Source organism: Podarcis bocagei (genome assembly GCF_964188305.1).
Source record: "Podarcis bocagei genome assembly, chromosome: 10".
NCBI lineage: Eukaryota > Metazoa > Chordata > Lepidosauria > Squamata > Lacertidae > Podarcis > Podarcis bocagei.
The window spans coordinates 17071598-17092654 of record NC_138135.1 but is presented as its reverse complement, the minus strand read 5'-3'; the positions used below and the strand labels follow the sequence as shown (position 1 = coordinate 17092654).

Genomic DNA, 21057 nt, shown 5'->3' with positions numbered 1-21057 from the left:
TAAAGTCACCCTTTTTGCTTTGGCGGCCAAAAAGATCAGAAAGAAAACCCTTGACAATATAGCAGTGAACTGTAAGGGAGACACAGAGATCTAAATAGAGGCCATTATTTGTGGCGCAACACTCCTTTTGCTTGTATTTATTTTTGATTCAGATTTGGCATGGCCAATGGCTAGTACAATAATGTTATTTGGAATGAATTATGACTAGCATGGGATATCACCAATTACTTTATCTCTGCTGTGTTCAGTCTGTTGCTGAGATTTCTGTTCTTGATCTTTGGTGTTGCTTTCTAGGGTTTCATCCAATGCTGCAATTCTGTTCATACAAGAGACTTCCATGTCTGCAACAGAACTTAGCATTCCACCCCTACACACCCTGAAAATCTTCTCCAGGGTGTTGCAGGACTCGCTAGATCAGATATTGGGGATGCATGGGGAAAGAAGGGGAATGGGAAGTCATGTCAGTTCTATCAATTCTGGTGATATCCAGCATTGGATACAATCCTTGATCTATTGTGCAGCATACAAATGTAATAAATAAATATTAAACACTGGCATGCCCTATCTCATATGTTAAATATAGGAGCCCTTCTGGATTCATTTTGTCAAAATCCAAGGCATATAATATCATGTTATGTGATGTTGATTGCACAGTGTGAGATTGTGTGTTGTATGTGTATTGCATATAAGCTCCTCTCACACAATATATAGAAATGCTCGGGGCAACGGGAGTGTGCTGTTGGCCCCACCCCTGACATAGATGTCTATATGCATGGGAGTTGGAGTCCTGGTCATACACATAGAGATTTATTCATGTAGGCTTTTCTGTTGAAAATGTTTGTGCCTAATGCATGGACATCAAGGGCAAGGTTGGGGCAGGCTGCTCATTATTGGGATAGGGCCAATGGTGGATCCTCATGCCCCTCTCTATGAACATTGCCCCTTCATGCAAGTACCCTGTAAAGGAGGCTATAGACATGGGGAGTTGATGCTCATGTCTGGACATCCAGCAAGTATAGAGCTGGGCAGGAGCTCAGTGATGGGTAGCAGAGGTAGACACAGTCCTGATCTCTCATCATGCTTAGGCAAAAGAGTGTTCAGGATCATCCCTTGTTCTCTTCACTTCTTTCCTTTGTTAAGAGAGTACAATATATATCAGTGTGGGTTCAAAGTTCAGTACTTTTGTTGAGGTCTGTAATCTTGTACCCTATATGGCTGCCTATCTTGTAAGTGCTGCATAAGTTGCAAGAGTTTGGATTAGATGACCCTCAGGATCCCTTCCAACTCTATGATTCTAAGACTGAAGAAATTGCATTCTGCTTAGTAAACACACCCAAGTGTACCTGTTTTGGCATATTTCTAGTGATGTTGTTCTCCAGTGTGTATTTCTTCCTTTTTTAGAGCAGACAAGATGACTGCTGAAAACACACCACCTCGTGAAGTGAATAATATTGCAAACCACAGAGTGCTAATTAAACCAGAGGCACAGAATAATCAGCGGAACAAAGAAGTGAGCAAAATGGAAGACAAAAAGGCCTTAGAAGCAGAAAAATATGGATTTCAAAAAGTTGGGCGTGATAGACCTTTAACAAAAATCAACAGCGTAAAACTGAATCCTTTGGGGTCAGAGTATGGGACTTTGCCAGCAAACACAGTTCCATCAGGACACTACAGGCCAATTCATTTAAATGGGTCAGAGAAAGCTGTCAACCTTATTCTAGGAGACTCTGGAGATGGAATCCATCACAACACCATTCACTCACACATAGAATCTGAACGTGTTATACAGAGAACTAATTCAATGCTTCAGCTGGAACAATGGATTAAAATACAGAGAGGAAAGGGGCAAGATGAAGAAACAAGAGGGTAAGTAATTTCAGAATTATTTGCCAATCCTGACTTCTTGGTCTCAGTGTATACTGTGACCCTGTTTAATGCTGCAGTAAAATCTTAGTTGAAGCGCCAAAGGATTCCTGAAATGATCCTGTATTACCTCTGTTGCTAAAATATAGGATTTCAAACAGCATCTCAAGGCCTATCTAGAACTTAAATTTATTTTGATTTATATTGCACTCTGTCCTAAAGTCCTATAGACTTCTGGTAACAATCATATGTAAAAAGTTGGGCATTTTTCGCAGAATGGCTGTTCCAAGGGCAGACAATAATAATAATAATAAATTATTATTTATACCCCGCCCATCTGGCTGGGTTTCCCTAGCCAGCTTCCAACAAAAGGGCGGCTTCCAACAAAATGTTAAAATACAGTGGTCTGTTAAACCATAAAAGCTTCCCTAAACAGGGCTGCCTTCAAACAACAAGGTGCCCTCCAGATGTTACTGGCCTAAAGCTTCCATCATCCTTGATTACTGGCCCATTCTGATTGGGGCTGATAGGAGTTATAGTTTATCTGGAGAGCACAACTTTGAATATCCCTGTTTATCTACTGCTCTGTCCCACTCTTCATTCTAGATTTCTTTCTTTCATTAAGAAGCAAAAGAATTATGACTAGCATGGGATATCACCAATTACTTTATCTCTGCTGTGTTCAGTCTGTTGCTGAGATTTCTGTTCTTGATCTTTGGTGTTGCTTTCTAGGGTTTCATCCAATGCTGCAATTCTGTTCATACAAGAGACTTCCATGTCTGCAACAGAACTTAGCATTCCACCCCTACACACCCTGAAAATCTTCTCCAGGGTGTTGCAGGACTCGCTAGATCAGATACTGGGGATGCATGGGGAAAGAAGGGGAATGGGAAGTCATGTCAGTTCTATCAATTCTGGTGATATCCAGCATTGGATACAATCCTTGATCTATTGTGCAGCATACAAATGTAATAAATAAATATTAAACACTGGCATGCCCTATCCCATATGTTAAATATAGGAGCCCTTCTGGATTCATTTTGTCAAAATCCAAGGCATATAATATCATGTTATGTGATGTTGATTGCACAGTGTGAGATTGTGTGTTGCATGTGTATTGCATATAAGCTCCTCTCACACAATATATAGAAATGCTCGGGGCAACGGGAGTGTGCTGTTGGCCCCACCCCTGACATGCATGGGAGTTGGAGTCCTGGTCATACACATAGAGATTTATTCATGTAGGCTTTTCTGTTGAAAATGTTTGTGCCTAATGCATGGACATCAAGGGCAAGGTTGGGGCAGGCTGCTCATTATTGGGATAGGGCCAATGGTGGATCCTCATGCCCCTCTCTATGAACATTGCCCCTTCATGCAAGTACCCTGTAAAGGAGGCTATAGACATGGGGAGTTGATGCTCATGTCTGGACATCCAGCAAAAGTGGAACCAGTCATCAGAAGACTTTCCCTGTTGCAACTATTAAACTATTAAGCCAGCGTGGTGTAGTGGTTAAGAGCGGTGGACTCATAATCTGGGGAACCAGGTTCGCTTCCCCGCTCCTCCACATGCAGCTGCTGGGTGACCTTGGGCTAGTCACACTTCTCTGCAGTCTCTCAGCCTCACTCACCTCACAGATATAGATAGGTAGCCGTGTTGGTCTGCCATAGTCAAAATAAAAAAATTCCTTCCAGTAGCACCTTAAAGACCAACTAAGTTAGTTCTTGATATGAGCTTTCATGTGCATGCACACTTATCTGAAGAAGTGTGCATGCACACGAAAGCTCATACCAAGAACTAACTTAGTTGGTCTTTAAGGTGCTACTGGAAGGAATTTTTTTATTTTCACCTCACAGAGTGTTTGTTGTGGGGGAGGAAGGGAAAGGAGATTGTTAGCCACTTTGAGATTCCTTAAGGGAAGTGAAAGGCGGGATATCAAGTCCAAACTCCTCTTCTTCTTCTTGTATCTCATCTTAATACCAGTAGCTCGGTTAGGAGCTCTTCGTGGTCTCAGAAGTATTTCACAAACTTGCTGATGATGCTGGGAGTTCGACTTCTTCCATGAAAATCATGCATTTCCATGCTGAGCTTATTATTATTATCATCATCATCACTATCATCAACATTAAATTTATTACCTGCTGTTCACCAGCAGGTCCCAGGATGGGTTACAACATTTGTTGTGTTTTTTAAAAAAAACTGTTTTAAGTTGCATAGCTCTGTTTCAAACTTATTTACACTCCTCTCTCAGTTCAGCAAGGCAATGATTAAAATGTTGAATAGCCTTTTTCCTTATATTTTTGTAGCAGAAAATACTGTTGATCAACTAAGTTTAATAAACCAATGTATGAATAAATCTAATTCCCTCACACAAAGAAGCTTTTTTCCCTCCCTTTGTGTGAGTGAGAAAGCAAGTCAGGGAGCAATCAGTTATCTGTAATTTCATGCTATAGCTGAAATATGGTTAGTGGGTTCCAAATAAGCCAGAATTCAGAAGCCATCTTTAAAATATGGTTTCATACCCTCGCTTGTTCAGAAGCCAAAACCCATCATTCTTGACTCATTTCCCAGCACCTGTGAAGGGAGGAGTAGTGTGACGGTATGTTGGTGCACAAGGTTTTTTCTATAACTCTGTTAATTAAGCCAAGATATGATCATCAAAATGCAGTCATTAGGTCTCTTTCAAATTACAAGCAATGGCTTGGCTCACACATCATGCTAAACTGAGTGAAGTCCAAGCACAAATGTGCAGACTCCCGAAAGGAAGTTTGCAGCTTCTTCGTTCCTCAGCTACACTGATCTAGGCCATAGTTTGTCTTAGAGTGCCATCAAGACCGAGGCTTGTGGTTTACTTCTGTCTGGATTAAGTATGAACTGTAACCAGGTTCATCCCATGGTTTACAGCTTATTGTTTGTACGGGAAGCCTAAACCACAAACTCAATTAGGCTCAGTTTGATGCATCAGCAAAACGTGGATGAGCAAAACAGCTGCAGACTTCTTCCCCCAGAATATGCACATATGTGTGAAGTCATGGCTTGGCTGATCGTAATGTTCAAAGCAGGCATGTGTCTTTTTATACTGTAGATGTGTTAAAAGTTGAAGTTTTACAATACCAACAGTGCATTTCCAATACTTGTTTAGAGAGTTTTAATGCTGTGACTAAATGATTGACACCACTAAGTAGTATTAAGATGTGAAATTGTGGTTCTGCATGACAGCAAACCCTTGGCAGGAATCTGAACAGCAGTGCCTAGTCCTCGTTGCTCAGTTTTTTTATTATAAAATATTGCACTCCAGCATTCCACTTGAGTATCTAGAAGTGGCACCACAGTATCCCACCTTCTTTTCTAACTCCCAGCTCCCAACTTGAGCAAAGACTCTGGTTCCATTGTTTGCTTTGGGAAGAGCAGTCACATGTGATAGGTCAAGCAAAACATTGCCTGTCCCCACTTCTTTAAATGTGACTTGTACTTGAAATATCACTTTGATGAGGTAATGAAAGGCGCTAAGAAGTGTTTGAGATTTCAAACTTCAGTTACGATTGCACCTGAGGAGAAGACAACAGTTTGAGTTATATTGGTCATTTTCTTGGGATATTACTTGATTTGGCTTTATTTTGACTTCCGCACGTCGGAACTTAGTTGGCTTAATGTTCTTTAACATGGTGATGGGTATCCTTTATCCTGGATCCAATAGTCACTCAAATAGAGCTATGGCTATTTAAATTTTTTATAAAACTAAGTCTGCACAGAGGTGCCCTGAGATTTTTAGAATGTATTTCTTAACCCATTTTACACATTTTTATTGTACCTCCCAGCTTCCTCCTCCAGCTGTAACCATGTTAAGTTTTCCTCCCAGTTTTAGTGGGGTTTTAATTTATGTGTTACACATGGCAAAGTATGCGTAGCTTAAGGAAGGGTATGCATGCATATAAACAAAATTTGATAATGATATTTGGGGGGGACAACCCATACATGGAAAATTGGGATCTATGAATAAAAAGCATAACTCTGCACTATCGTTGACTTTGAAAAAGTAAATTAATGTGTGAGGGGGAAGGAGGAAAAGCACAAGTGCACAGCGCAGTCCCATTCTCCAAACCATGATTATGTGATCAGAAACATTATGTTCATTCTAGGACACAGTGCTAAATGTGTACCACTCAAGGTATATAATAGTATGAATCGAGTATTCCCAGAAAGAAGGGGCAGGAGTGGAATATTTTACATTTCATCACATGTTTGCATTAAATGGTTTTGTTTTCAATGTAAACAGGCATAGGAACCATGAACCTATCCCAATTTGAATTCTTTTTAAAGGTTTTGTCATGGTATCATTACATTGGCTATATTCCCAAACAAACTCATTCCATTGTAGGAGTTTTATAACAGCAGAAGCTATTTACAAAACATTATTAACTGGCAGGAGCCAAATCCTCTTGATCAGGGAGAACATATTGTTAGTTAAATATGGATGAAATTGTTAACACAGGTCATATACTTAGAAATGATGGCTTTGTTTGAAGTTAATTTGTAAAAGAGAGACGGCAGGGTTTATGTCATTATTTACTGCTTTGGAACAAATAAATTCCTTTCTCTTTGAACATACTGCTAGGATATTAAACCTTTAAAGCACAGTACTTAGGGCAATGTAATGAAAGGAAGTCAAATTCAGGAGCACAAATATAAATAGTAGAAATTAGGTAGGAAGACCTCTTTCTTACTCCCTCTCCTATCTAAGCCTGCAAATTGTCACTCTCACTTGGTTGCCTATGGTGATTAGCAGTTGCCTCAAGGCAAGTAGCAGATAATGCATCCCTTTTAAGAAATAGCAATATTGCAACTGTCTTTATCCTGCCTCTGCATAGCCTCAATTCAGTTTTCAGTGTTCCAAACAACTCCCTTAAAAGTACTTTAAATGCCTGGGGCTGTACAGCAGGGGAAGGCAGTGTTCAGCCTTGTGGAATCTACTTTGTGTTTTACTAGAATCCCAAGATCCACCAATGGGAGCAAGGTGTGAGACTTAGAATGAAAGAACATGACACCCTCTAAGCTGCTAGCGAGCACAGAAATTTGTTTTACTCCTCTCACACAAAAATTATTCTTAGTCACTCTCAGGTTTTTTTTCACACACACACACACACACACACACACACACACACACACACACCACACACACACACACACCACACACACTTACCTGCAAGCATTCCCAGTGCACTGCCTTCGCATGAAGCTTTAATAAGGTGGAAATGAATCAAATGGACTGGAGCTTTTGGCCAATTTGAAAATATATAATTAATTGAACAGGTCATGTATGGTCAGATGGCCAACTGTTCCATAAAACTAGTTCACCACACCATAATTCTGAAGGAGGATTTCATGGTTATTACCGTATTTTTCGCACCATAGGGCGCACCGGACCATAGGGCGCACCCAGTTTTTAGGGGGGGAAATCAAGAAAAAAAATCTTTCCCCCCCCAGCCCCAAAGAACAGCGTACAGGGTGCGCACAACCTCTCCCTGCCGGAGGGGTTGCGCGCAGCTATGGAGCAAGCCAAGTTTTGGCTTCCCCTTTAGCCCCATGCTGCCTCTCCTTGCCGGGAGACGCTGCGCAGGGCTAAAGAAGCCATAGCCCCGTGCAGCGTCTCCTTGCGGAGGGATTGCGCGCAGCTATGGAAGAAGGCAAGGCAGCGAGCGGGATGGATCCCACTTGCTGGTTTGCCTTCCCCTTTAGCCCCGTACAGCCTCTCCTTGCCGGGAGACGCTGCGCAGGGCTTTCCTGGCTTTTCTGGGAGGTGGGGGAATTCCCTCACCTCTCGCAGAAGCCGTGAGCTCTTTAAAGGGGCTGCGCGGCTTCTCCTGGCTTTCCTGGGAGGTGGGGGAATTCCCCCACCTCCCGCAAAACCGGCAGAAGCCGCGCGCACTTTAAAAGGGCTGCACGGCTTCTCCTGGCTTTCCTGGGAGGTGGGAGAAGGGACTGATGCGGCCAGTCAGTCCCTTCTCCCTCCTGTGGAAAAGCCCGCAAGAGCACACGGAGCTTGTGTGTGCTCTTGGGGGCTTTTCCCGCCCGCCTCCCCCCTGCATTCGCTCCATAGGACGCACACACATTTTCCCTTGCTTTTTCGGAGGGAAAAAGTGCGTCCTATGGTGCGAAAAATACGGTAAGTTGTATACTGGGAAAGAAAAAAATTGTCCTTAAAACTAAGATATGTGCAATGTAGCCCATAGTATAAAAGGGGAAGCAGATAGAAGGAAGCTGGTAAACCTTGGGAGAGATTAGCAAAGCCAGACATTGCATATGTTTAACTGGAGAAGACTCATTTTTATGGCTTTGCATCCTCCATAGATTGACTACAGGTAGATAAGGCCTCTGCATTTCTGCATTTTTTTCTTCCCTCTTCTTGTTGTGGTTGCCAGAACAATTGTTTCCCTTAAACATATATGCATACCTATGTATGAAGCACCATGAGGAAGCATGGCTTCTGCAGCGTTAGTTTCCATCTAAGCAGTAGGGCAATGGAACTGATCATTTTCCCCTAGACCAGTAGCTATGGGATTTGCAGAGTCCCCAACAATGTGAATACTCCTTTTCACCGTACATATGGGAAATTGTGTATTTTGCTGCCTGTAACCCAGCTTTCCTCCAACGAGCTCATAGGGTTCCCCCATCTTATTCCCACTATTGTGTGGGCAATCCCCTCTGTGGCACCAGGGGAATCTCAGCTACCTCTTTCAGGGATGAGTGCATAGATGGTTTTCCTTGGATACCGATAAATCCATGATACAACTAAAAAACAGAGTCTATTACTTAAAACAAGTGGCTTGTTGAGAGTTTGACTGCTCAGCCACAACAGATGTGGCCTTAGCAAAAAAAGGGGGGTTACAATAATTATTTGTTACCCTCAAGATAGATTAGAGAAGAAAACTAAATGTTGTTTATTCCGGTGCCTACTTACATTTTGAGTTACTGAAGAAGGATTCTTGTTTCAGCATAATTTCATATCAGACATTGCCAAGAAACATGCCAAGCCATCGACCCCAAATTGTACCTCGATATCCAGAAGGTTATCGAACTCTACCAAGAAATACCAAAACCAGGCCAGAAAGCCTCTGCAGTGTGACACCCTCTATTTATGACAAGTCCCTTGGATCACTGCCAACTGAAGACAAAAGAAGATCTATGCGAGACGACACCATGTGGCAACTCTATGAGTGGCAGCAGCGGCAGTTTTACAATAAGCAAACAACGCTTACTAGACACGGTACTTTAAGTAGTCCCAAAACCATGATTAATATATCTGATCAAACAATGCATTTGATTCCCACATCACCTTCCCATGGTTCGATAGCAGGTTTCCAAGGATACTCACCTCAGAGGAACTACAGATCAGAAGTGTCCTCACCAGTGCAAAGAGGTGATGTAACAATTGACCGCAGGCATAGGCCACATCATACAAAGGTGAGATGCTTTTATTGTTTTACTTTAGTTACTATGTGCTATAAAATGTATAACTTGGAACTAGTCTTTCCATCATGTATTGATATTGGGCGGCTCACAAAAGAAATACCAAATATAAAGCTTCGGGTTAAAAACATCCAGTTAGCTCTGATTTATATGCTAGTTCTCTCTGTGATACAGAGAACTAGCATATAATTGAGAAAATTGCACTAGGAGTTAACGGGAGTAGAACATCATAAGTGTGGGTTGAAAGATAAAGTCTTTCCGTTTCACATGCTTCATCTGACATGAGATGTTCCTGGGGCTTTTTTTCAGGCAGAACTCAGTTCTAGCACCTCTCAGGTGGGTGCCATTGCCATTATAAGAGAACAAAGGAGGTGTTCATTGTGAGTTTCGGCACCTCTTTTTCTAGAAAAATGGCATGGGATGTTCCCAAATAAACAGCTGCTTGTCGAAAGGACCCAGCTAAGCCTCCCACCTCACCTGAGCAGTTAGCATGTCTGTGACAGAACTCTGACCCTTGAGAAGTCCTTGCTTGAGATCTTCATTTGATGCCCTTTCTCACATTGCCCCATCTAATGAAGCGGGGCAGGCAGTCACTAGGGAGAAGGCCTTTTCAGTGATGGGACCAGAGAACAAAGTTTTATGTGCACTATATAGATGCAACAAACAAATAAAATAACGAACTTCACATCTGTTGTGTAGGTGCTACCCATTCAACCACTTCACCATTAGCCTAAGAGCCTTGCTGGATCAGGCCAAAGGCCCTTCTAATCCAGCTTCCTATTCTCACAGGGGCCAACCAAAAGCCTATGCTAAACCCGCAAGTAGGACCTAAGTGCAACAATGCTCTCCCACTTGTGATTCCAGAAACTGGTATTCAGGGTCATACTACTTGGAGCAGTGAAGGGGAGAAAACATGGGCATTGTGGCTACTATTCATTGATAGCCTTTTCCTACATGAATTTGTCTAATTCTCTTCTAAAGCTATCCAAGGTTATGGCCATTGCTGCCTCTTGTGGTGGCAGATTCCATAGTTTAACTATGCACAGTGTGAAGAAGTATTTTCTTTTATTTGGCCCGAGCCTTCCAACATTCAGCTTCATTGGATGGCCTTAGACACTCGTATTATGAGAAAGGGAGAAAAACTTTCCATACCATGCATAATTTTGTCTATCATGCCCCTCCTGACTCATTTTCCCCCCTAAACTAAATAGCCCCAAATGTTTTAACATTTCATTATCTTCTCCCATTCACTTCTTCCATGTGTACAAATAGGACAAGGAGCAGATATTATGTGCATTTGTCATTCTTTGCATATATGGAGTGTATTTATTTTGTGCTTGAACATCTTTATCCTTGAAAGTACTGCTATTTGAGAAGCTTCCCTTAAGACTGTTTCCTTGTGCAACATTTTTCAACCCCCAGCTTCACACTTACTGGCTGCATTGTGTTGTATATTGTTCTAAAATCACAGGAGAGTCTTAAGAACATATGATGGAAAGGAGCTGTGTATGTGTCTGTTTCTAAAAAAGCAGCTGTGCCAAGAATTAGGACAAAACATGTTATTTATTCAGTGCATGAATGTGTATAAACGTGTCCTACTTTAGTTTCTGGACATAGCAGTGGCTTATAGGAGAGCACTCAATGTCTTTTTTAAAAGCAGTTAATTAGGAGCACTTAATGGTACAAACTTTAGTGAATGGAATACCTTATTAGTTGTAGTTGGTGCTTTTTGGACCTTCGAGGGCATTTTGACATTTGCAAGGTTCAAGCTGAAAGTGTGGTGATTTAGTGTATTTCTGCTGGCACGTTATTAACCAGAACCTTCACTTTAGACACCTTTCATAAACCCTAAGTTGACTTGGAAAATCATACTTAAAACACAACATTTAACCTTTGGTTTGAAAAGCTTTGACAGGCACCCCGAATTATATGTGCACGGTTTTGTTTTTTCCCCAAAGCAGCATGTCTTTGTGCCTGACAGAAGGTCGATGCCAGCAGGTCTGAGTGTACAGCCTATTACTCCCCAGAGCTTGCAAGGCAAAACGGTGAGTGGCATTTTTATATTTAGCCCATCATTTTTTATTTAAGAACAACCTATAAAATACAACACGTAGCACAGTGACTACTCTAGTTATAGAATCTGTGTTAAATGCAGTTTCCATCTTTGTTTTTTCATTAAATCGGGGTTTTCCTTCTAAACAGTTTAAATCTATTTGGATGCTGCATTAAATTTTGCAAGAGTAATCAGATAACCTTTTAATTCAAATGCTATTTGTACTATGCAATTCCTATCTGTGAATAATTTGTCTTTTTGAGCCATGTAAGTATTTCATTTTAAATATCTCTAGAGCAACAGCAAGGCACATTTACGATTTTATTGTTCTTCATTTCACAAATTGACCTACCATTAAGTTGTTAATTCAGTTGTGGAGGGGAAATACCAATTACCAGAGCTTTTCATTGCTGCAGAATGGAAGTCGCAGTTAACTAGGAAATTTGGTGCTGCAGGCAGTTTATTATACATTGTGCTGTCTTATGAAAAGAAACTATCCATCCACTAATTGCACATTTTTATTCACATCATTAAAAGTATTTTACCATTCAATACCTAAGGTTTAGATGAGGGATTATAGATTTGAGCAAACATTTTTGAGAGACCTTTAACTCAAATATGACCACTTTTACTAGCTGAAACCTTAATTTCTTCCAGGCGATTTCTCTTCCCCCTCATTTCTTAGTAAATAATGTTTTTCCAAGTGAAACACTAATGAGTATATACTGTATTAGGGGAGTGTAGGTTAATCATTATGAAACCTGTTAGCTCTTGAATATAGGAAAATTTCTTGCTCCCTCTGCTGGAATTCATTTAACACTGCCAGTTGCTAAAACCATAGCTGTAGCCAAGGAATACTTTCAGTTCATTACTTGTAATATATAATTCAGGATTTCTGATTATGTGGCTCACCTAAAGCATCACAGTTGAAGCCCTCTTCAAGAACTCTGTGGGGCCCCAGTGATGTGGATGCCTGAATAATAGACCTGACCTCTCGTTTTATATGTTAAAGAATGTTCCACGTGAGTAGTGTAACATTTCCATGACCTAAATGGAACAGTCCATGGCTCAGAACATTTTTGTGCATGTGATAGAACTCTCCTAGGTCTTTCACATGAACAGCTGAATGTGCAAAGCAAATCGCTCCATTTTACATCTCATGACAAAAAAGATGCTTTACATAATTGGTTTCTTTATCATTATGAGAGAGCTTCTGATATATGTGTCAGTATCTGAATCATAAGTTAAGCTCAGATTTCAGGAACTGTTAAGAACTCAGGGCATGAATCTTTGGGATTTACTAGCAAGTAATATATTAGGATCTGGGACGCGGGTGGCGCTGTGGGTTAAACCACAGAGCCTAGGACTTGCTGATCAGAAGGTTGGCGGTTTGAATCCCCGTGACGGGGTGAGCTCCCGTTGCTCAGTCTCTGCTCCTGCCAACCTAGCAGTTCGAAAGCATGTCAAAGTGCGAGTAGATAAGCAGGTACCGTTCCAGCGGGAAGGTAAACGGTGTTTCCGTGCGCTGCTCTGGTTCACCAGAAGCGGCTTAGTCATGCTGGCCACATGACCCGGAAGCTGTACGCCAGCTCCCTTGGCCAATAAAGCGAGATGAGCGCCGCAACCCCAGAGTCAGTCACGACTGGACCTAATGGTCAGGGGTCCCTTTACCTTAATATATTAGGATAGAGTTAGGAAACAAATTTCTGCCTGAGAATCACATTGGAAGTTGCATTCAGAGGTGGGTAGGGTCAGAGCCCAAAGTGGGCTGAGTGACGCACAACTCATACTTTTGTTCAGTAGAAATTGCTTTGTTTACGTCGTTTACATACAAACAACGTACAAATGTCAAGGGTTTTAGTTGCTTCGTGTTGCTTTTAGTGAGGATCTTCACTGTGCACTTGCTTCAGAAGAGAGAAGTAGGCAGAGCATCACCATAGTTAAACCTAGGGAATCCACTTCCACAAAAGAGCAGTGATGGCCACCAACTTGGATAGCTTTAAAAGACAATTAGACAAATTCATGGAGGATAATGGTAGCAGCAGCTACTAACTGTGATAGATCTGTTCTACCTCCATAGTTGGAGGCAGCATGCTTCTGAATACTAATTCCTGAAAATCACAGGTGGAGAGAGTGCTGTTGTGCTCAGGCCCTGCTTGTAGGATGCCCAAAGCAAGTAAGGAATGCTCCAATTACAGGATGCGGTTCTTTGTTCACCACTGCTGCAAAATGATGGTGAGCTGAATGAAAAGCCACTGTGACTGGTCCACATGCCACCAGTTTCCCACTCCTGCATTAGTAATACATAAGAATAAATTACAGCGAAGGGTTCCACTGCAAAGGTGCTTTGTTCAGAAAATTAAATAGACATAGTCATTGTAGAAGGAGCTGTCTATGGAAGGCTGAGGTCAGAGTGCAGGTTGAGTGGGAGCCAAGGAAAGCCTGTACAACAAAGAGAGACTGCTTTGGGGGTTGGGAAGATCGCATAGAAGTTATGAAGATTTAGTCAAGTGTTAAATTTGGATGAGATAAAAAGTGTACTCCTAAGACAGGAGTGGGGAACCCATGGTCTTCCAGATGTTGACTCCACTTCCCATCATCCTTGACTAGTGGCCATGCTGGTTGGAACTTATGGGAGCTGCTAAACATCAGGAGGGCCACAGATTCCCCATCCCTGTGCAATTTCTTTCAAGAACTAGGATGGCTCTCTGCTACAGATATCAGTAGCAAGACAAATCAGAACAACATGGAGGACTGACTCTGGGTTGCATCCAATTGCGTCCTTCCACTGATGGAGGCCTCCTTAGTTCAGCTAGCAGATGCTTCCATTAATGGAAGTGAGCAGAGGCAACATTTTATTTTATTTTATTATTTGCTTATTTCCCATTCACTCTTCAGCCCCGAGCTTCCTTAAAAACTGCCCCAGAGGGTTAGGGGGATCTTAGTGTGGTAGGTGGCATGGGAGGGGGCTGCAGGAGGAAAGGGAGCTTTGTGAACATCGAGTTCGCCCCTTTTTAGTCTACAGAAGTGTTGGTGGATCAGATAAAAGCCTTCCATCAGAAGATGGACACAATTGGATAAAACCCTATATTAGTTAAGAAATTAAATATATTTATACAATAGTTGCTTTGGTTTAAGTGCCGTAGTCTCCTTCCTTTGTGTGAGTGCAGGCTTTTTGGTCAGTAGCATGGAATTCCCTCAGAATATATTTGGCTTGGGCTAATGGTATTACTGTAGTTTAATTCTTCCTTGATTCTCAAGCATTTGGATCTTCCTATTCAACCTTCAAGTTCTAGCATGTATAATTGTGTTGAAGAATCTTAGATGTGTTTGGGAAATAGTCTCTCAAAAAAAACTGCTGTGATTCCATTAAAGGAGAAAAAAACAGAAAGTGTGTTGTGTTTTGGATCTACAAACTTGTGACAGTGTATTTTTACAATGCATACTTTTAGTAAAAGTTGTACGTGTGTTTTTAATATTTCATTCTTTGTTTTTTTCTTTGGCCAGCATTTGAATAAATTACTCAGGTGCTACAAGACTCTTCCTTGTTTCAGATACTGTAGTTTCTGTTGCTATCCAATTCTTTTAAAACATACCAAGGAAAACTTGAGTATACCCATCCTCTATATTTCGTGACCGTGGTGCGTTTTTCCTCCTCCCTTCGCATAATATTGCTAGCCTTTGTGTGTAGAAGTTATTACCATGATTTTCAGAAGCTTCGCGGTTTTAAAGCTCTTTTCACCTCCTCTTAGTTTAGTTGTATTCTGTTGGCAGACATTGTTGGTTCCCTTTTATTTTGAAGAGGTTCACACAGTTTAGATGTAGCATGATATCCAGCATTATCAAACACAAGTATATATCTGAAGTCTTGTGCAAGATAATGATTAACCTATTTTCCACTCTTTGGCTTCTCATACGATACTCCTTCAGCCAGAGGAGCTCACGCTGCTGCTTATAAAGCTGAGAAGGCAGCAAGCCGAACTGAGTAGTATCCGGGAACACACATTAGCACAACTCATGCAACTAAAACTTGAGGCCAGCAGCCCAAAGGTCAGCTATGAAGTGATGTTTGTCATGTGCCATCTTCACTTATTCTTAGCCATTCATTAATCCAAGCTTGCATTGTACCATTGGTGCCAACCTCCTCTAATGTAGCTTTTTAGAGCGTCATTGTTTTCCTGGCATCTGTGGTGGTCTGCTATTAACCCTTTGAGTTCTAGTGTGGATGTTGAATACATTGCAACAACAAAAAATAGGAATGCATTCAAATACATTTCACTTTAATTGAGTCTGAAATTTTGCAAGTTACGCAGATTACACACAAATATGAAGCCCAAGTAGGTAAGGGTGGTGATAAATATGATCTACCATAACCATTTCGTTTTGTTTTCTCATCTTTGAAATGATTTATAATAAGCATTTAGAAGCAGAAAATGCACACAAATGTATCAAAGGGTTTATAGTTGTCTGTGTAAATTCAACATGACCATGGTGGTTTTTCTTAATTTTGTTTTAATGTCAAGAAGTTGTTTGTGCGGCTAATATTACTAAATCTGCAATTGCAAACTAATGCTTTATTACTTTTCAAAAGCAGATGTTTGGTTATAATTTTGCTTCCTTCTGTCATTGGAGTATTGATTGGCTTTTCAAAATATGCTAATGCAAATTCTAGGAAGACCCAGAATTCAATGTAATTCTCGCTTGGATTAATATGACAATATAATCTAAAGGTTGAAATTAGAATTTGTAGTTCTCTTTCTTTTCTGACTGACCTTTTCCACATCTTCATATCTGTCCTTTTCTTCTCTCCTTCCTCTCTTTGAATGCTGCTTGCTAGAATGAGATTCTTTCTCATCACCTTCAAAGGAATGCCATATATTTGGATCATCAGGTGGGATTCATAGCTTATTCTTGTATATTTATATCTGATGTTGACACTATTTTTTATCATTTAAACTTTTAAATGGTACTGTCTCATTTAAAATTGTCTCAGGGCAGATGGTGAAAATGTTTCTCCAAGTGCAGATAGCACAATTTATATGCTAAGGTCATTGTTCTGTGCCATTCATACTCTTTGTCCTAATGCTGCAGCTTGTCTGCTAAAATAAAATGGGGTCCAATATTTGAATGGGTTCATTTATTTACATGACATTGTTAATGTGAAGTGCAAAATGAATATTTTAAAAATAATCCTAAAAATATAGTGTTTATCACAATAGCTATACCTGGCTTTTGTCTGCCTCATCTCTGCAGTCAAAGTCTAAATATATACAAACATTTAATGTAATGAACAAGGATATACTTCCGTCATAGCCATCTTTTTTGGGTGTCAGGAGGAGGAGGAATACTTCAAGAAACCTTTGCACAGAACTTGAAAACTGCATATCTGCCCATTATTTTGTGCGCCTGCTGAGTTGTTGGCATAGGAATTTGGAGTTCTTTAGATTTTCTCAGTTCCCTTTATCTGCATCCTGAAACGAGAGCATGTATTCACTTGACACACCACTAATAATGCAGTGCATTTACAACTCAGTCCATGGCAGCTGTGCTGAGGATGAAGTGCTTCCCATCAAGCAGTAGCACAAAGTGGGGTGCATCATCCACTTGTGCTGGCACATGGCACCATTCCCTGTTTTTATGAGCTGCTGCCAACACCCAGTCTCTTCCTTTTTAATTTTATTTTTTTGATCTAGACATAATTGGTTGGTCTTTGACTGATTCTCTGTTTTATACCACTCTCATATGCAGAAGGATAAAATTGTATTTGATAAGGAATCCTATTTTCTTTTACTACATAACTAGGGATTAGGAGAGAGTGGACCCTGGGTTTAATCATACATTCTGATAGGAAATTCAGAAGTATCCCTGAGTTCATTTTAACCAGGTTACAATAGTCATGTTTAATGATAAATCACAAACTGATTCTATCTGCCTGCCACTTGGACTTGTTATCTAGCTGATACTGCTGAATCAGAGTTAAATGTACAGTTGATGTGTAATTTAATATAAAAGCAAAATCTGAGATGCTGGATTTGTATTCATCTTTGGGCAGACTGAAATATTCAAACATGACTGTGCATAGATTTATATTCAGTTCTGTCTCTGACTCTAAGTGCAGTTCTGAGCCAAAAAAGGTGACATTTCTGGGCCCTTGAATATTTGATCACGGAAGATTTTAGTACCGCCTATGGATATTCTTACAAAGGGCATTGTTTTTCATTCTGCTATTGTAGCAGCTAATGACCATCAGCAGTACTTATAGACTAAATTTATTAGAAAATGCTAATCTAGCCTAGGCTTGGGATAGTTAAATTGTAGTGAACCAGGCAAACTGTTTAACTACAATTTAACCTCCAGAGGCTACTTGTTTGCATGAGAATTCTCAGCATATGGAATTCTCAAGAATCAAAAGCTCTCCTATTCAATACGGTCCTGTTCAGAAGTTTATAATCTAGTGTTGCCTGTAAGATGCTTAACACCGTGCTTTTAAACAGTATCCCATCATTTCTATAGGATGTGGACTCTGTCTATAATGATTAAAAAAGCAACCCTCTACTCACAGTTTTTGAGTCGCATTCCTTACACGCAGATGAAAAATAGAAATAACTGCTGGTCTGCCATTCTATCCTTCCCCAAGCCCTTGAGATATTTTGGACTTCAACTTGGCCAACGGGGAGGGATATTGGGAGTTGTGATCCAAAACATCTGGAGTGCAGTTAGGTTGGGGAAACATACACTGTGCTGTAGATGAGTCCACAGCAAAGTCTAATCACATCATAAAATGTCCTCACACTATTTCTACTCTGGTCCCTATCATCTTGTGCCACATATTGAGTGTCAGGTTTTATGTTTGCCATGTGACCTGCATGAGAAACCAGCGTTAGCTGGTTGCTCCCTAAATAGGCAGGTGAGCAGGTTCTTTGTTAAGGGCCACCCACAAACTGCTTAAGACAGTACTGTATGTATGATATAACCTGTGTATTTCATTGATAAAATGTATATACACCCTTTTAGTTGAACTGAAGCCTTTAAAGGCTTAGTTCTCCAAGCATTTCATTTAAATGGGACTTAACAAGTTCTACTGAAATGAAAAGTAGATGTTCAGAAACTCTGCTTCTCAAATCTGGCCGCTTCCCAAATCTGTTACTGACTTCATCAACACAGAGTATTTGTGAACACAGTTGGTAAATAGTTTTTATATATATATATAATTATAATGCAACCTTGAAAATTATTATACTGTAAAAGATAGGTATTAGAGGTTGGTAAATATAGTTGCTGTATGTTATCAATGTTATGGTGTTATATTGCAGATCATAAAGTATTTCAAAATAAAACATTGACAAATGAGCACTCACTGTCTAGGAAGGCTTACATTATTGCAGTTCACACTGTGAAAAGTTGTAACAAGCACAATTGTTTGTGACTGCCTCGGTCTACAACTTGGACTAAGATTTGGCTTGTTCGCTATTCATCTGTTTACATGTTGTGCCATAGCTTTGGACTGACCCAACACAGGTGTTCAGGAAAATAATAATATACATGGGTCAAGGTTACTACTCTCCATAAAATGATTATCAAGTTGAGAAAAATCTGGACTAAACTCAACCTTCTTCCCAGTATCCAGTCCCCATGTTGACAGCGAGGATTTGCCCCAGAAACTTCCCTTTTGCCCAGAGTTAATGGTGTGCAACTATCCCTAAGATAGTTAATGTGTTATTTATGCTGTAAATCTGATAATGTGGGTGGGTGGTTTATTTAATGAGGCTAGCCCTTTGTCCATCATATCCATTTGTTAAAGATGATTGAACATTTTCAGCTTGAGTTATTTAGAGAAACGTCTGAAATGCTTATTGGTAATAATTACTTTAAACTTAATATGGGTTGTAGGTACTCTAGTTTGGCCATAGCAGGCTTTTCAAATGTACATCTTTGCTTAAGCATGAGAGGAAATATGAACTGCTGCACTAACAGAAAATAATTAAAGTAGAGGCTATATTTACAGTGTCGTCTTTCAAATCTAGCCGTGCTGTAAACTGATGTTTGCTGTATGCTCCTCCTGATTTGAAATAGATGAAAGAGAATGAACCTTTAATCATCATGGTTCACACTATGATTGAGAACTCGGCGCTAAGACCACAACTGTACCATCAAGTAAGGTCTTGGATAGTGAATGAAATTGCTTTTTATCATTGCAAATTTTTCCTCAGTGACAGTTTTTGGTTGTCCCCTCCAGTTTACCCATAACATTGGTGTTCCTCCTATTTGTTTTGGAAAACCACAAGTCATCTGTGTTTTATAAAATGCTGCAATATTGTTAGCATGGCTTTGCTGAACGTACTTGTCAATGAGTATTGAGTGTATCCCTTTGGATAACTTTCTCTGTTTCAGAATATTTGGCAAATTGCTGTTTTTTGTAGGTTAATTCAGTAAATTCATAAAATTGCCAACAAGCTTCCAACATTTGTCATAGCATGGATCTATGCGATTCATTTTCTTTTGTTTATTTCTTTTTCCGTTGAAGGAACGACTTCATTTTGGTTTAACACTAAAGCATGACAGCAATGTTTACCTTGTCATTTCTGGCAGCTTCTCATTTTAGGAATGAATTTACTAATTGTTGTAGGTTCCTGGACAGCTGCTTTGTTTTGCCCTTGGGAGTTAAAAAGGATCAAAATAATTTTGATCTGGGGGCTATAGCTCTTAAGGGCAGTGTGTTCAGAAAGTCACAGCAAACAAAGTCAGTATCAAGTCATGATAAAATATTTGGAGGGGAAATGTGCTGAATGGAAATATAACATCAACTTGTCCGTTAGAAATCAATTTGTGGAAGAATTTTTTAAACATCATATGGCTGTCTACAGGTTTTTCACCACGTACCAAATAAAATGTTTGGCATTATGTTGTTTTTCCGAGTAATGGCATTATTTTTTTCAGCCTATGAACTCAGAGGCTCTCTAGCTTCTAGTCCAAAGTTAGCCCTAGTTTGAGCTTTGACCAGTGCATAAGGTTGCTGCTGCCTTTCCCAGGGAGGGCATTCCTTTTCCTTTAATCACAGCTTGAACTGAGAACTTGGGAAGATGCAGCTTCTGTCACTGCAGCTATGATGGGAGAACCTGCATCTGTCAAATGTCTGCCGAATAAGCAGCTGATAAAAGACACAGTCTCCCTCTTGGGGCAAGACTTGGTAACCTTGCCAACGTAGACAAAAAAATTGTGCCACTTCAGAGAACAGTGTGGCATCTGCTGTGAGTAGAAATTGTGTAATGAAATGCTTTTTGTGCCACTACAATCTTGCTCAAACATGTGCTTTGTTAACTTTTAAGTTAACATGCTTTCTCCCCTGCTTCCATCTGTGAATTATTACATAAGTTGGGGGGGGGGAACAGCACGCAGTATTACTGAAAATGAAGGGTGAACGCTGGCTTCGTTATCTGCTACTTGGCTGAGACTCACTAGCCAAATTGGTATTCAGATTTATCTGCCAAAGTGAAACTAGCGTCTCTAAGGAAAGTTCTGCAGCTTGGAATGAAAAAAGAAATGAGGTGCCCTTGAAGTGCAGAGAGTTATTATCAATTTTTTAGCTACCTAATTATTTGGTTTTGCTTTTCATTAGGTTGGAAGGACTAGAATTGGTTCATCATTTTACACTGAGTTAGCACCATACTTGATAGTT

The 21057-nt window shown here is 40.3% G+C and overlaps 1 protein-coding gene across 24 annotated transcripts in view; it reads left to right on the top strand.

Moving 5' to 3' along the window:
* PLEKHA5 (pleckstrin homology domain containing A5) overlaps positions 1 to 21057 on the top strand; it is a 191651-nt gene that overhangs the window by 150480 nt on the left and 20114 nt on the right. For 5 of the 24 annotated variants that reach the window (XM_081209807.1, XM_081209786.1, XM_081209796.1 and 2 more), the window contains 6 exons: positions 1402 to 1866; positions 8854 to 9322; positions 11287 to 11373; positions 15312 to 15431; positions 16219 to 16272; positions 19455 to 19535. In XM_081209807.1, coding sequence (XP_081065933.1) covers positions 1402 to 1866; positions 8854 to 9322; positions 11287 to 11373; positions 15312 to 15431; positions 16219 to 16272; positions 19455 to 19535 — 1276 coding nt within the window. Of the gene's footprint in view, positions 1 to 1401; positions 1867 to 8853; positions 9323 to 11286; positions 11374 to 15311; positions 15432 to 16218; positions 16273 to 19386; positions 19536 to 21057 lie in introns of those variants that run through there. The other 19 variants (XM_081209791.1, XM_081209801.1, XM_081209793.1 and 16 more) reach the window with 15 other exon arrangements.